Source organism: Lytechinus pictus, chromosome 7 (genome assembly GCF_037042905.1).
Source record: "Lytechinus pictus isolate F3 Inbred chromosome 7, Lp3.0, whole genome shotgun sequence".
Taxonomy (NCBI): Eukaryota; Metazoa; Echinodermata; class Echinoidea; order Temnopleuroida; family Toxopneustidae; genus Lytechinus; species Lytechinus pictus.
This window is the reverse complement of record NC_087251.1, coordinates 519,594-536,901: the sequence shown is the minus strand read 5'-3', so window position 1 is coordinate 536,901 and position 17,308 is coordinate 519,594. Positions and strand designations below refer to the sequence as shown.

Sequence of the window (17,308 nt, the reverse complement as noted above, 5' to 3'; positions counted from 1 at the left end):
CTTAGGTTTTGAGCTCTTTTATGGTTGCGCATTGTCATTGTCAAACTTTTAGGGCTTACAATTTAACAATTTTATGCAGTGAACAAAACTGTTGAGGCTAAGAGGCATGTAAGGATCCCTGAGACATTGACATTGTACAGCAAGAGTTTGTCCTCCATCAAGACTTAATATAAGTTTGCTGAGTTTATGGGTGACGTAATGGCATTGTAGGCCAATTGGGATCTAAATATCAGTTTATATGGTGTTCTTCACTCATGGATGTACATGGACAATTTGATCCATGTATTGAATAATGTATCATTCAATGTTTCTTTGTATTTGACTCTTCTAGAAAAGAACAAGGGTGCCAACAAAGAGAACCAAGTAGCCCAGCTGAAGCTAACAAAGGAAGAACGGGCAGAAATGAGAGAGAAGATGAAGGCTCAAAAAATTGCTGAGAAGCTTGAGCTGAAGCAGAAGCTGGCTGAAGAAAGAGCATTAGAGAAGGCCAAGAGATGGGAAGAACTTGCCAGACTCAAAGAAGAACAGAAAGTTCAGCGAGAAAAGGAGAGAATAGCGAGGAGAGAGCAAATGAAGAAGGATATTGAAGAAAGCAAGGAGCGAAGGAGAAAGGTATGGTATAGTGGACTACTTTGTAAGCAACGAGCCCTATCCCATTTTGAAAAAGGATCCTAGCTTTGAAATAAACCATCTAGTCTCAGTGTATCATCGTTTTCACAGTGACTGTGCTATGAAGACCTCAAATTGTATATTTGCCTACTTTTGATAGACATGCCCATAATTGGTGTAGACACACATTGAATTAAATAAGGCCCTAAATTCAAATACTTTAGAGGCCACTTTTTTAGAGGGAACATTTATATATCACAGGATAAATGGAAACTAAATAAAAAAGGTAAAAAAAATATCTAGGCCAAAGAGACATCAAGGTTAGTCAGCAGGTCATCCAAGGTATTTAAGAGGGGCGTTGAGACCAGTGAATAGGCCACCTGTGGTCTATGAGAGGGGCATTGAGACCAGTCAATAGGGCACCTGTGGTCTATGAGAGGGGCATTGAGACCAGTCAATAGGGCACCTGTGGTCTATGAGAGGGGCATCGAGACCAGTCAATAGGGCACCTGTGGTCTATGAGAGGGGCATTGAGACCAGTCAATAGGGCACCTGTGGTTTATGAGAGGGGCATTGAGACCAGTCAATAGGGCACCCGTGGTCTATAAGAGGGGCATTTAGACCAGTCAATAGGGCACCTGTGGTCTATAAGAGGGGCATTGAGACCAGTCAATAGGGCACCCGTGCTCTATGAGAGGGGCATTGAGACCAGTCAATAGGGCACCTGTGGTCTATGAGAGGGGCATTGAGACCAGTCAATAGGGCACCTGTGGTCTATGAGAGGGGCATTGAGACCAGTCAATAGGGCACCCGTGGTCTATGAGAGGGGCATCAAGACCAGTCAATAGGGCACCTGTGGTCTATGAGAGGGGCATTGAGACCAGTCAATAGGGCACCTGTGGTCTATGAGAGGGGCATTGAGACCAGTCAATAGGGCACCCGTGGTCTATGAGAGGGGCATTGAGACCAGTCAATAGGGCACCTGTGGTCTATGAGAGGGGCATCGAGACCAGTCAATAGGGCACCTGTGGTCTATGAGAGGGGCATTGAGACCAGTCAATAGGGCACCTGTGGTCTATGAGAGGGGCATCAAGACCAGTCAATAGGGCACCCGTGGTCTATGAGAGGGGCATTGAGACCAGTCAATAGGGCACCTGTGGTCTATGAGAGGGGCATTGAGACCAGTCAATAGGGCACCCGTGGTCTATGAGAGGGGCATTGAGACCAGTCAATAGGGCACCTGTGGTCTATGAGAGGGGCATCGAGACCAGTCAATAGGGCACCTGTGGTCTATGAGAGGGGCATTGAGACCAGTCAATAGGGCACCTGTGGTTTATGAGAGGGGCATTGAGACCAGTCAATAGGGCACCTGTGGTCTATGAGAGGGGCATCAAGACCAGTCAATAGGGCACCCGTGGTCTATGAGAGGGGCATTGAGACCAGTCAATAGGGCACCTGTGGTCTATGAGAGGGGCATTGAGACCAGTCAATAGGGCACCCGTGGTCTATGAGAGGGGCATTGAGACCAGTCAATAGGGCACCTGTGGTCTATGAGAGGGGCATCGAGACCAGTCAATAGGGCACCTGTGGTCTATGAGAGGGGCATTGAGACCAGTCAATAGGGCACCTGTGGTCTATGAGAGGGGCATTGAGACCAGTCAATAGGGCACCCTTGGTCTATAAGAGGGGCATTGAGACCAGTCAATAGGGCACCCGTGCTCTATAAGAGGGGCATTGAGACCAGTCAATAGGCCACCTGTGGTCTATGAGAGGGGCATTGAGACCAGTCAATAGGGCACCTGTGGTCTATGAGAGGGGCATTGAGACCAGTCAATAGGGCACCTGTGGTCTATGAGAGGGGCATCGAGACCAGTCAATAGGGCACCTGTGGTCTATGAGAGGGGCATTGAGACCAGTCAATAGGGCACCTGTGGTCTATGAGAGGGGCATTGAGACCAGTCAATAGGGCACCCGTGGTCTATAAGAGGGGCATTTAGACCAGTCAATAGGGCACCCTTGGTCTATGAGAGGGGCATTGAGACCAGTCAATAGGGCACCCTTGGTCTATAAGAGGGGCATTGAGACCAGTCAATAGGGCACCCGTGGTCTATAAGAGGGGCATTGAGACCAGTCAATAGGCCACCTGTGGTCTATGAGAGGGGCATTGAGACCAGTCAATAGGGCACCTGTGGTCTATGAGAGGGGCATTGAGACCAGTCAATAGGGCACCTGTGGTCTATGAGAGGGGCATCGAGACCAGTCAATAGGGCACCTGTGGTCTATGAGAGGGGCATTGAGACCAGTCAATAGGGCACCTGTGGTCTATGAGAGGGGCATTGAGACCAGTCAATAGGGCACCCGTGGTCTATAAGAGGGGCATTTAGACCAGTCAATAGGGCACCCTTGGTCTATGAGAGGGGCATTGAGACCAGTCAATAGGGCACCCGTGCTCTATAAGAGGGGCATTGAGACCAGTCAATAGGGCACCTGTGGTTTATGAGAGGGCCATTGAGACCAGCTGCATCTTTTCCAGTGGAAAGTATGTGGAAAAGAAACAGAGTTCCTTTATAACAGGACTCCAGCTGTTACAGACTGTTGACAAGGTGTCTAAATGTATTACACATTTTTGTTACATTTGCATATATTGTCTTTAAGATAATGAAAATGTTGATATTTTTAATACAGGAAAGGGAGGAGGAGAGAGAACGCCAAAGAGCATATTACATTCAAATGAAGGAGTATATGAAACCAAGAGAAGACTTAGAGTGTGATGACCAGAAGGTAAATCTGCCATTCTTTTACTTTTTTGACCCGATACAGTTTGATTATCGAAAACTTGTGTGTATGTAGAGATTATGCAGAGAGAGAGAGATGAGGAAGAGAGTTGTCCTTATAAAGCTCATGCTTCTTTGAAATTGCATAGGAAGGCAGGGGAGTTATTTGGCGAATACACGGTCTATGAGAGGGGCATTAAAAGGCACCTGTGTCATCCCACAATGTACTCTACAAAATTTACTAGAAACACAATTTGTATGGGAATCACATTAACATTGACATTGACAGTGTTGTGTACTTCCAGGCATGCCTGCACGGACATCGCAAATTTATCATGAACTGTCACAATGCGATAGGAACAACAGAATATAACAACACAGTCAAATATATTACAAGAAAGAGACGTTTCATTGATCACTTAATGTAATTGCAATGCTTCAATGATCAGGACTTATTTCTTATTTCTTCGCTCATGATCACAAGCATACTATAGTGGCTAGCGTACAGTTTACTGCTAACTAGCTCCGGCATACCGCAACCAAATTAGGAAGACAAATAATGAGGGAGACGATAACAGAATAATATTCATACCTACAATGAATGAGAGAAAAAGACTGGACTTAAAGAATTTTTTTTGCAAGAACATTGGTCACAATTAAATGTTTATAAAAATCACACTAAAATCTCACACTATTTGGTAACCCATTGTACATCCTTAGAAAAAAATATAATACTGTATAAGCTATTATTTTCGCGTACAGAAATTTTCGCGAATTGCGGGGGTCCCAACATTTTCGAGGGTTGTTAAATTCGCGATTGGAAGATGTACGAAACACTTCCACAGCATTTCAAAGATGCAAAACTAGTGCAAATCATGTGCATAACTATGCTCCTCAAAGTCTCTATGCTGATGTGTCCTTTGTACATAAATATGTCCTGGTAAAAACAGTTACAAAGTGTGGAAAAGAGTGGCTTAAATTTCACTTTTTTTGTACCTTTAGATCTGAAAATTCATCATTTCACAGTTTGATCTGTACCAAAAGAATCAGCCATGTTTCTTTCCTTCACACTCATTCATGTTTTTTTAATCGATGCACCGATTTTACAAAATCTGCATTGGCACTCGATGACATCAATCAAACACCAATTTTAAAATCAATCCAATTACCCCCCCTGTACAAAAGTCGATGAGGCAACAGCAATCAGACATTCATCTAAAATTGTTTTTGAAATGTGTAATACTGATTGAAAGACTAACAATGCCACATCAGATGAAGCATATCACCTTATCTAAATAAATAAAATGAATAATTTCATTATCATTAGAGCATTGAGAGTAATACTTCGGAGATCACAGAAAGGTCTGAAATATGCATGATATAAATCATTAATCATTCATGCATAATTGATCATAATGTGCAACTTAATGGTACCATAAACAAATGCTATAGTTTTCTCTTTATATGATATACAGTTTGTTAGATTTCATGATAGCCAGGTTTTTTTTTTTTTTAATTTCCAGCATAGTTCATCTTCTCCCTTTATAGTGTTGTTAATGTGTAGTGTACAAATAATTCCTATGGAATTCCCTGGTTGTATAGACTTAAATAACACTCTACCTGTAACCACTATCTTGACTACTACATGTATGCTAATGCCTAATAGTGTACAAGTATGTCATGCCATCCTTAGACCAAATTAATGTGAAAAACTTTATTAACTTTTAATAGTGCTTCTGCACTACAATGTATACACATTTCATCTGTTTGATAAAGACATTCAAAATGATAAAAAGGGAAATGGGATCATTGGAATATTATGTGAACTAAATTGAAATTTGTTGGAAAAAACGTTTGGTCAGTGTACTTTCTCTATTCATCAGGGGTGATATTCCTCCGATTTAAATCAGGTCAAAGGTCACAGCTCATTATATATGCGAGTTGGTTTCCGCACAATAACTCTAAAAATATTTAATGGATCTTACATTTTTTGTGTAGGTAGATGACCCCAAAATACAGGATAAGTTCGAATTCGGAGTCCGCAGGTCAAAGGTCACAGCTCATTATATATGCGAGTTGGTTCAAAGGTCTAAATTTGTTCATTATATGTATGCATATTGGTTTCTGCACAATATTAAGTTCAATCATATTGAGTGAATTTCTTATCGCGTTAAGCAGGGGCATCTGTGTCCTTTGGACACGTCAAATTTCTAGTTTGATTATTATTTGCTGAATTGGATACTGTGAATCTCTGTTGAACCTGTGATAAGGAAGCTATAATGAGCAGGTTAAGGTGAAAGTAGAGGTATCAGGTAAAATTTCTCATTGATACATGTAGTGTACTTATTTTGTACATACACAATACATGTGGTTAAAACTAACCAAAGTTTGTGTATTATAACTAACAAATTGAAATTTAACGGTTTTAAGCCCAAATTTCCCCTCCAGATATGCACAAAATTGTGAAATTTAAAGTCCCGAAATGCAAAAAGTCCTACTGTGGGAGGGGGGGAGACACCCCCTTAGTCGCTTTGCCCCTCACTTAAGTATGTCTATTTTTTTTCATGAGTGAATATCACCCCTGATTAATTCCAATAATGGCACTCCTTTCCAATAAACTCTATATTTTTGTCGTTCTCTAATGTACAGGATCTGCCAGAGCCTGTTCCTCTATCAGGAAAGATTCCTCAGGAGTTATTTGGTGACTGTATACTACTACTTGAATTCTTACATGCATATGAAGAAGAGTTAGGACTCAAAGAAGACTTCCCTGATGGTGTCTCATTAGGTAATGCCTCATCTAAAACATTTCTCTTAAAATTATTTCTATTGACCAATTTTGACTTTTGACCTTGTAAACTTAAATGCCAAGTACAATTTTGTTGAGACCTCAAGAACTTGATTTTAGAGAGTGAGCTGCATGTTAAATGCAAAACTAGGATACTATGATGCATTTTCCTCCCCAAGCTCAATAATGAGGATTAAAAAAAAGGGTAAAAATGGCTGAACCAATATTTCCAGTCTCCTAACTAACATGGACATGGCAAGCAAAGGACACAAAACCCAGTTATATGATTCCCTTATAATCAAACAGGATTCACCATGAACCGCTATCATATACTGAACAAGTCCTATACCAGCTGGCCATGCATCATTCCTTAATAGAGGTCAAAATCCTAATGTATAAATTGTTCTTGATTCAGAAATATACTTCAAATTCACCAGATATCAAAGAGTAAAATGTCCTGACTTTGTATTTATTTTTCAATATTTAGAGCTTTTTGCAGAAGCAATAACAACGAACAAAGTAGACGGTGCCATGTTTGAAATAACAAGGTTCTTATTGAAAGCTCTCTTCAGAGTTCAAGAAGAAGACGAGGAGGAATGGAAGACTGATTTAGAAGAGCAAGGGATGGAAGTACCTAAGTGTAAGCATGTAATAATATTGATGATGATGATGATGTACTTGTTTTTTAAAAGATTCTGCAATTCAGCCTTTGGCTGCGAATTAATTTTTAATAAATCATTACCATTACCAGGGTTGGGCTCAATTACTTTCTTCAATTACAATTACAATTACAATTATGTAATGGAAGAAATGTTCATTTACAATTACTTTTCAATTACGTTACATTTTTCAATTGCAATTACCAATTACTTTGTCAATTACAATTTCAATTACTTTTTAAAAGTCATAAATGAAATCAAATTTGTATTCTATATATCTGTATGTACTAGCACCACCTATTTCAACATAATTCTACATGCAAATTACAGAGAAACTGACAAGATGAAGGTTTATGTTTTAATAAACTATTAAAATAAAAGAGCACGGATTTTGCCTATTACACGCTTTGATGCAGAAGCAGTTGACATGAAAAAGGTCATGAAATTAAATCAGAAAATTTAGTAAGTTTATTGTAAAGTAATTGAATTTGATTAAAAGTAATTGAAGTCAATTACAATTTTTTCAATTACAATTTCCCTTTCAAAATGTCAAATATAATTACAATTTTATTACTCAAAAATATGTAATTAATTACGTTATTGATCAATTACCTTGTAAATGAGCCCAACCCTGACCATTACCACCACTACCATCACCATGAAGATGATGATTATGATGATGATAATGGTAAGGATGATGGTGATGATGATGATAATGGTGATGGTGGTGGTGAATGGTGATGATGATGATAATGATGATGATAATAATATTGATAACAATATGCAACATTTTTTGTATAGTGCTTAATACAATGCTCATAAGTGCTGCATACTAAACCCTGGCTGTGGCACAACAACCCTGATATGAATCTCTTAGTAAGGGAGAAGGGGTGAATACAGACATTGGTTAGAAGCACTATCGTGATGTTGCTTCCGTCCAGTGTGCAATTTACTCTGGTAATTCGAGGTATGATTTGAGAAACATGTGACACATGTGTTACACAAGTCACTTGAGGCGCAGAACCAGGTGACACTGGCACCGTTTTTTTTGTGCATTATCTTTTGTTCCATGAGAGGGACATTACAGCATTAAATGTGATAACATTTATAACAGTGATCACATCATGGATGTTTGGCTATCACTAACTGGTTGTGAATGGATCATTCACTGAAATTTCTACAATCATAACACAGGGACTCAGTTTTATAATTATGAGGGGAGCAATAAAAAGCTCTCCTAGAACTTTTAAGGAGAGCGGTAAAGGAGCACTGCAAAAAGCTCTTCTTCAACATACAAGGGGAGCTTTTTGTCCAATTAACAAAACGGATGGAGGAAATATATGTACTAAGTTACAATCAACAACCAAAGGAAGGAAACAATCGAATATGCAATATTTATAATTGTTTTACAATGTATTGTAATTAGATTGTGTGTTATAAAACCTGTCTGAGTGAGATTTTGACTTTGTTTAAAAGTCACTGACATCTTTTTTTTTTTCGGGGGCTCCATTTTAATTTTTTTGTCAAATTTCGGGGGCTAATTTTTGCATTTCGTGAGCTCTTTTTAAATGCTACTTTTTGTATTTTGAGGAATACCTGTTCACTTATTAATGAATTATTACTTTTTGTTTAATATTGTATGATTTTTAAAGTTATTTTTCATGCTTAGAATCTTAGATGTGGGTGTGTGTGGCACTGTGCGTGTGTGTGTGACTGAGTTGGACTTGGATATAAATGAATTTAAAGGACAAGTCCACCCCAACAAAAACTTGATTTGAATAAAAAGAGAAAAATTCAACAAGCATAACACTGAAAATTTCATCAAAATCGGATGTAAACTAAGAAAGTTATGACATTTTAAAGTTTCGCTTCATTTCACAAAACAGTTATATGCACATCTCGGTCGGTATGCAAATGAGGGAACTGATGACATCACTCACTATTTCTTTTGTATTTATTATATGAAATATGAAATATTTTGATTTTCTCGTCATTGTCATGTGAAATGAAGTTTCATTCCTCCCTGAACACGTGGAATTCCATTATATTAACATTTTGTGCTTCAGGCAAGGAGGTCCTAATCATCAAATTCGTAAAAATTGAAATATTGTATAATTCAAACAATAAAAAACAAAAGAAATAGTGAGTGAGTGACATCATCGACTCTCTCATTTGGATGTAACTGGCTCTTTCATATAACTATTTTGTTAAAAATAAGCGAAACTTTGAAATGTCATAACTTTCTTATTTTACACCCGATTTTGATGAAATTTTCAGCATTGTGCTCGTCTGATTTTTCTCTATTGATTCAAATCAACATTTTTCTGAGGTGGACTTGACCTTTAATATCTAATTTCTACTCCGTCTATTCCAGTACAATACCCTGTACTCGGCCATGTACATGTAATAAAGGCCCACATACCCTAACTTTTCCTGAAGTTCTTTGAAAACGCATATCTCCATGAAAATTGCATTTCTCTATGGGGGAGTCTAAATTCGGTGAGAATGTATTCATTAAGAACTTAAATATACATGACAATGAAGAAATCATCAAACTTTATTGGCAGTTTTGAATAATATACCTGAAATGTAAACTCTGTCTGAAACAGAAAATCACCATCATTGAGGCCTTTACTGAGCGAATTGTACCCCAGAGCTCTGGCAGAGAGACAGAGCTCAGACTGGCTAGCTAGTACATGCGCCAATGCGTTCGTGCGTGAGCCTGCCGCCGGCCTTGTAAAATAGATGGAGTTCTTTTTGATGATTTATTTTCTGATATTTACCTCATCACCTAAAAAAAGAAAACAAATGATTTTTTAGTTATAATTAATAAATAAGATACCGGGTAACTTATTTTGGATGTTAATAGGCCGTTTTGAAAAGCAAAGCCGAATGACAATGCTAGGTTACTAGACTCTGGGATTTATTTCCTGTGTAATTCGAATTATTTTATCACAGAATTGTGATATCTGTAGGGGAAACATGTGCATTCAAAATTGCACATGGTGGTAGTCATAATGGACCCCTATACATGCAACTGTTTTCCGACCGTTGCATTGATTTTTTTTTTCCCATACCTGTTACCATGTGTATGGAAATACGTGGTACAGAAAAAAAGACACAACTTCGGAATTTGAAACTGCGCTGCTTGCTATTTTCAAGGCTTATTCATGATTTTGAGTGTGGATTTTGGATGATTTTTAAATGGTAAGCGGAGCTCGAGCATATGGCGCTAGTAAGCCGTTGAGTTGTTATCACTCGTCAATAATTTCGGGGCGACATTCAGATTTTATGTCGCCTCCGAAAGCATGATTTTGGGATTTACAACCGTTTATGCACACAATCTGTGAATGAAATGATACATATGATTTGAACCACCTGAATGCATCACCTCTAACACCAAACAAACTTATTATATTCAACATACTATTATTTACAGTGAATATATGTGAAGCTAAGTTAGAAGAAGATCCTGACCCGACCTATGGAGCTATGAGTAAAGCAGCTACAGCAGCTCTTGCATGGCCAGTAGTTCATCAAGGTGAGAGGGCAATTCAATGCATTGTCAAAACTGTTGTTGTTGAAGTGGGTTTAGTCAACTTGAAGGAGTGGATTGAGCACTGCACATAAAAATAATGTCAAACTGATAGTTGTTGCATGGCTTGACTGAGTTCTGAATAATTCTCTATCTCCCTCTATTCTCTGCTGTGAAGGAGATTTAAGTTTACAATGCAACTTCTGTAATCTTGTTTTGCAAAAAATGCAGTTATGAGCATAGGCAAGGTAGGGATGTAGTGTTATTCGTAAGTGCACAACAATGTCTCAAATATGCGTGTCACAGAAGTTGTGTTGCAAATCTAAAGCTGCCTAATATTGAATTCAGAGAGATTCTAGAATATCGATCAACCCCTCAACAACAACTACAAAACAATATATATGGTAAAATGAAATATGCATGAGTATCAATAATTTCTTACAGATATTTTTGCATGATTGAAATATGCAACAACACCTATATTTGTAAAAATCATTGTAAAACACATCAAGTTGTCAAAACGTTTGCTACTTATTTCATTTACTGCTATGGACAAAAGAAAAGACAGGATGGTAATGGTGATATTTCCATTTCATTTCTTTGTTTTTTCTTACATAAATTGTTTTGAATTCATACAATAATTTTATTGCTACAACTTGTATAGCAGTTACAAAAGTATGGATATGCTGGCTGAATCTTATTACCACTGTTCTTGTTGTCAGGTACGGAGCTGAGGAAGCTCTCTATAGATCCTCCAACTCTGACAGAGATTGTACGGCTTCACTTCCTATCATCTGGAGCAAACACTACAGGATATGAGGATTCTAAATGGCGTTACCAGCAGAGAGGTGGCTATACGTTTCATGATGATGCTGGTTTGGAGTTCCGTATGCAGGAGTCCGCAATCCTCAAGACCCTCACTAAAGGAAACATTTATGATCTCAGTTCAGGTCGGTAAACCAATCAGGAAAGATTGTTCTTTAAATCTGCAATTACATGTATATAAATTAATGTTTTCTTCATCAGCATGGCATTACATGACTTGAAGTTCTGGCTGTAGTATCAAATTGTTAGTCACAGATTTGGAAATGTTTACAGTGTTGTGCCTGTGAATCAATGTATGTTGTGATGTTTTGGAATTACCAAAATTTCCAAAATGATAAGCTACTGAGAATCACATGCATCGCACACATGTATCAATTTGTGGGACTACAAACAAATGTTTACTTTTCCCACAATCTGAATTTCTCTTAAATACCATAAATCATTTCTTATTTAATACCTCCACATAACTTCCTTATATGAATAAAATGAAACACCAGGATTTGTCTTAGCAGGGAAGGAAAGCTTATATGTTTTTCAAGGGCTATTTTTCTTATTCACTTCGGGGTGATTGCTGGACTTTTGGGGCTATTTCTTTTGATTGAATGGCTTTTTTTTTTTCACAACAAAATGCTGGAAATGCAAATTTTATGGGTTGGGGTTGGACCGTATAAGGGACTGGAGATCTTTGACGAACACAGACAGCAGATATAATGTCAATGAAGTTTATTGTGTCATCACCTCAACTGTCAGTGGTGGAACATACATAAACAGATACAAAACCATCTAAGGTCAAACAACCGCTAAACAAGCTACATCATCCAGTCTGCAAACTCCACAGCCTTTAACTCTAGGATTATAGACTCACTACCAGTCACTGCTTCTGGCAAACAGCCACTCTGGTCTAGGTTTATACACTCACTACCAGTCACTGCTACTGGTAAACAGCCACTCTGGTCTAGGTTTATACACTCACTACCAGTCACTGCTACTGGTAAACAGCCACTCTGGTCTACGTTTATACACTCACCACCAGTCACTGCTTCTAGTAAACAGCCACTCTGGTCTAGGTTTATACACTCACTACCAGTCACTACTACTAGTAAAGAGCCACTCTGGTATAGGTTTATACACTCACTACCAGTCACTGCTACTGGTAAACAGCCACTCTGGTCTAGGCTTATACATCACTGCTACTAGTAAACAGCCACTCTGGTCTAGGCTTATACACACACTACCAGTCACTGCTACTAGTTAACAGCCACTCTGGTCTAGGCTTATACACACACTACCAGTCACTGCTACTAGTAAACAGCCACTCTGGTCTAGGTTTATACACACACTACCAGTCACTGCTACTGGTTTAACAGCCACTCTGGTCTAGGTTTATACACACACAACCAGTCACTGCTACTAGTAAACAGCCACTCTGGTCTAGGCTTATACACTCACTACCAGTCACTGCTACTAGTAAACAGCCACACTGGTCTAGGCTTATACACTCACTACCAGTCACTGCTACAGGCCACTCTAGTCCTCATGCATGCATCATGTATACCCTTCAATGGGTTGAAGTCCTTATCTCCTAGACAGTTCAGCAGGGCTAACCAAAATGATCTCTGGAACCAAAATAAGTTTGCCCGCTTCAACGACACGTCTGTTCATGTTGAACAAACAACATCTGTGGACAACAGCACCCATCTCGCCTACACATTCGTGCAAAGCAAATGTTAATTGCATAATTGACATACATCATACTCACCGTGATGTAAAAAAAGAATGCTGTTACTACTTGACCTAATTTGATTAAGCAACTGTATCAGAAAATGTTAAAAAGTTAAATGAGGATTCTTTTTTAAGAGCACATCAAATGTAGCCTTGATCCTTTCTTCAAATTTTGAAGTACAGTCTGAACTCTCGTGTCCGGCCTCCCCTTATGCGGATCTCTGTATTATCCGGACGCACACTTGCTGGGATTTTTTTTTCAATCTAGTACGTGGGGAAATATTTCCATCTATTATGTTTGAGCCTACAGTCTAACAGTGGCTGACTTTGTGAAGCTGCGATGCCCGCCGCGTTGATCTAATTTTCAAACTTAGTTTCATCGGGTCATTCTCTTTCTTTCGAGGTATGCGCAGAGATGCCAACCGTTACGGATTCGCCGTATTTGTTCCGATTTTATTCCTCCAATTACGGTGTTACGGCAACAATAAAAAGGTTACGGAAAAAAAAACTACAATACATGTGTATTGTGTATTGCTTTGCTGTGCATGTGTATATATGCGTGTATTGTGTATTGTGCATGTATATGCGTGTATTGTGTATACATGTATCGTGCATGCAGCGTGTGTGGCCAACGGTAAACCAACGGGAGTTTCTCTACTGAGATTTCTATTGCAAGCGCCTCCGCCCGCTGCTGCTGAATACACAGCGAAGTGCGGAGTGCAAGCCGCGGTTCATGCATGCACAATGTCAATGGCGATTGGGTGGTTGAGCGTATAAACGATGCTACTTCGCGGGATGTTCCTGAGAAACTCCCATTTGTTCCTGACAACCATCCATTTAGGTTGGCATCTCTGTATACGCGATGTACTCCTCAATCATTTCAGCAGGTAAATCATCCAAGAGTTTTGGCTACCAATCGATTTCATTTCCGTAAAAAAAAACGGCTATAATTTACGCTGATACTGCAGTGAATACTGTATGCGTACACGCACTACAGTAGATTATGTGTTGCTACCATTGGGGAGGCGCAGCTGCTTCTATTAGGGTCTCCCAGATCCGGATAAATCCTTTATCCGAATTGGTGCTGGTCCCAACTTGTCAGAAAAGGAGAGGTCAGACTGTAGAAATATAAATTTGATTAAGTGGAAACAAATGAAAAAAAATCTTTCCTAAAAATATAACTTCCATCACAAATATCATACAGTTTTAATGATTTCATTTTTAAGTTGGGATAACATTGAGAAATCTGAAAATTCTGTCTGACATAGATTAAATAATTATGAATTCCATACGTGTCTTCTCCTGATGCAGAAGGTAAATTGAAGGTTCTAACAGCTCTGACCAATCAGCTACTGACGTATGTGACTATGCGTGAAGTCATTGAGGACAGCTATGATACGTGGAATACGACTCGCAGGGAACTTCGAGATCTTCATCGGCAAGAACAACGTCGGGAAAAGGAAGAAGTCACTGCAAAGTGAGTAGATAGTTTTATCTCACCTAATTGTCAATATAGTGTCCTAAACGGTAGTATTAAAAATATTCATGATCCATTTTAATAGATCAGTGCAATTTGGAGATCGATGTCAAATTGTTTCCTTACATTATTTAGATTAGAATTATCAAACTCACCATGTTGGTTAGAACACATTTTCATCTTTCCACAATCAATTTTGTTTTTACCTTGTGAGCTTTCGCATAGTCATTCTGCAGACTTCTTCAGACTAGCGCTGACTCGCCATAGATGGGGTAGTTTCGGCAGCGCGGCAGTCCATGAGAATGGGAATATACGTAGAAGAAAGTTTATATTGTCCAGCGTCTCGGTTTATGGAATGTGCCTGGTGTGAATGGCCTCCCTGATCCATCTTGTTTATTTATTGTCATCTCTAGCTAGGAATTAGCTCTTATTCCAGTTTATAGTGTGGTCCCTTTCGGCTACGTGGTCACTGAAAGCTGACTTTGAAACGGTTGACTCGGCCTCCTTCTTCCTTGATCTTGTGAAGTGGGTTTTGCTCAGAGTCTCTGCTTGTTTGATTTCAGACTTCCTTACTCCAAACTTCCTTGAAGTTTCTCTGATATACACGTCGTTGCAATCTTGGCAAGGAATTTGGTACACTACCCCTGTTGAGTCCTCAGCTGATCTTTGTCCTTTGGATAGATTAAGAATGTCCTGAGTTTAGCGAGAGGACGCATAGTGGTGGATATATTTCACCTGTGGAAGGTCCTTTGTATGGTTTCAGATGTACCCTTAATATAAAGAATAGTGACCGTCGTTTTCTTCCTGGCATTTCCACTACGATCTGGCTTATTTTGTGTCCCGGCAACTGGCTTCATCCGTTCTGTCTTCTGAAAAGACGAGTCTGGATAGGCACATTTCTTCAGACTATTTTTGATGAAGTCTTCTTCAGTCTTAACATCATCTGGTTCTGAGATGAAGCTATTTGCCCTGTCAAGAAGAGTGCGGTAGACGCCAAGTTTCTGATGGAGGGGTTGATGGGAAGTGAAGTGCAGATATTGGCTGGTATGTGCTTTCTTCCTGAACACCAAAAACTTCATTCACACTTCCATCTTCTCTTATCGTTATTCTGGTGTCCAGAAAAGGGATCGAGTTCTCTCCTCCAATTCATGTGTGAATCTGATGCTTCCTGTTGGTCCTTGACTTGATCCACACACCCTTCTTTCACAATGGCCAGAACGTCATCAACATATCGTCTTCAAAATCTAGGTTTGATGGCAGAAGGTGCAGTAGAAAGAATGTTGTTTTCCAAGTTCTCCATAAATAGGTTGGCCACAATAGGAGAGACTGGACTGCCCATAGCTGCTTCAAACTGACGATATATGCCTCCATCGAATTTGAAGAATGTAGTAGTGAGGACAAATCCTAAGAGCTCAACAATATTGTCAACAGACAACTTAGTCCGTCCTTTCAGTGTGTTGTCATTAGAAAGACTGTCTCCTAAGTATTCAAAGACTGATCGATAAGAGTGTTAGTGAACAAACTCATCGAAGAGACAAATAGTTTGTCCTTATCCAAAGTCACATTAGTGATTTCCTCTGCAAACTCCTTATAATTTTGGTCATGATGGTCTGACTTACTCACTAACGGGGCTTAAATGTCCACAAGAGCTCTGGAGGTGTTATAGCAAATTGATCCAATGCAATCCACAACAGGACGAAGAGGATATCCTTCCTTATGCGTCTTGGGAGTGCAATACAAGCAGGGAATATTTTCCTCCGTGGGATGGAGATATTCATATTGCCTCTGAAATCTTCTCCTCGTCCAGCAACAATTTCAGAATAGACACCAATATCCTTTTGTACTTGGAAGTTGCGTCCGATGAAAGTTTTTCATGTTTTTTTATCACTGAGTAATGCACTAACCTTCGATTTGTAGTCCTCCGTGCCCAAAAGTACAGTGGCTCTCCGCTTATCGGCAGGTAGTATAATGATGTCCTTGTTGTTGGTCAAATCCTTCAAAGCTTGCCTCTCGTTAATGTTCGACTGAGGGGGTTTGTAATTTTTCAGAATGCCTACAACATTCCGTAAGAGGCTGGCTTGTTGATTATTAACTCCCTTACTCTCCCGCTCTGTTGCAACAATAAACTCCTCGACAGGGATCTTAGGGACAGCCGCGAAATTCAAGCCCTTGGCAAGTATAGATGTTGCTGCTGAAGAGTTTGTGTTAAGACACATTGATGACCCATTTCTTGAGTTGTGATCCAGTCAGATCAATATCCTCCTTATTTTGACGATGATGTCGATCAATCAAACGCTGAAGTTTAGACTTCTGTCTCTCTTTGGAGCGAATAAATTCATATTCTTGTGAGCGGTCGACAAATGAACTGTTTTCCTATAAATCTCTTCAGATATCAAGTGGAAAGATCCTCTTGAATTTTCCTACAATAGCTGGACAACTCCTTGATTTGGTTGTTGATAACACAGATCCAAAGAAGGGTTTTCCTTGCTTTCTCTATGATTTCTTCTACGCATTTGGTGCGTATCGGATTCTTCACTCGTAGGCTGACCAGAATTACCTCCTGTTTATAACGTAGGCTGAACACAAGATGGTAACGATGCTGCAACAATTTCTTTTCTGTATATTCCCATTCTCATGGACTGCCACACTGCTGATACTACCCCATCTACGGCGAGTCAGCGCTAGTCTGAAGAAGCCTGCTGAACGAATAGGTGAAATCTCACAAGGTAAAAACAAAATTGATTGTGGAAAGATGAAAATTTGTTCTACAATCTCTTTATGGATATCACCTTGTTGGTTGTAAGTTATTGTTATTTTTATTTTGTGAATTTAACCCTTATAAGACAGGGGAGGGGGCTGATTCAGCCCCCCTTGACAGTTTTTGCAATAAATCCGCAATTTTTTTTGACCACTTCGCTT

At 39.4% G+C, this 17,308-nt stretch overlaps 1 protein-coding gene across 2 annotated transcripts in view; it reads left to right on the top strand.

Moving 5' to 3' along the window:
* Window positions 1-17,308, top strand: part of LOC129265634 (bromodomain adjacent to zinc finger domain protein 1A-like) — a 61,132-nt gene that overhangs the window by 21,177 nt on the left and 22,647 nt on the right. For both annotated transcript variants that reach the window (XM_064101537.1, XM_064101538.1), the window contains exons 8-14: window positions 332-612; window positions 3,295-3,390; window positions 6,033-6,171; window positions 6,659-6,811; window positions 10,270-10,371; window positions 11,088-11,315; window positions 14,224-14,389. In XM_064101537.1, the coding sequence (XP_063957607.1) occupies window positions 332-612; window positions 3,295-3,390; window positions 6,033-6,171; window positions 6,659-6,811; window positions 10,270-10,371; window positions 11,088-11,315; window positions 14,224-14,389 (1,165 nt within the window). The remainder of the gene's footprint in view (window positions 1-331; window positions 613-3,294; window positions 3,391-6,032; window positions 6,172-6,658; window positions 6,812-10,269; window positions 10,372-11,087; window positions 11,316-14,223; window positions 14,390-17,308) is intronic.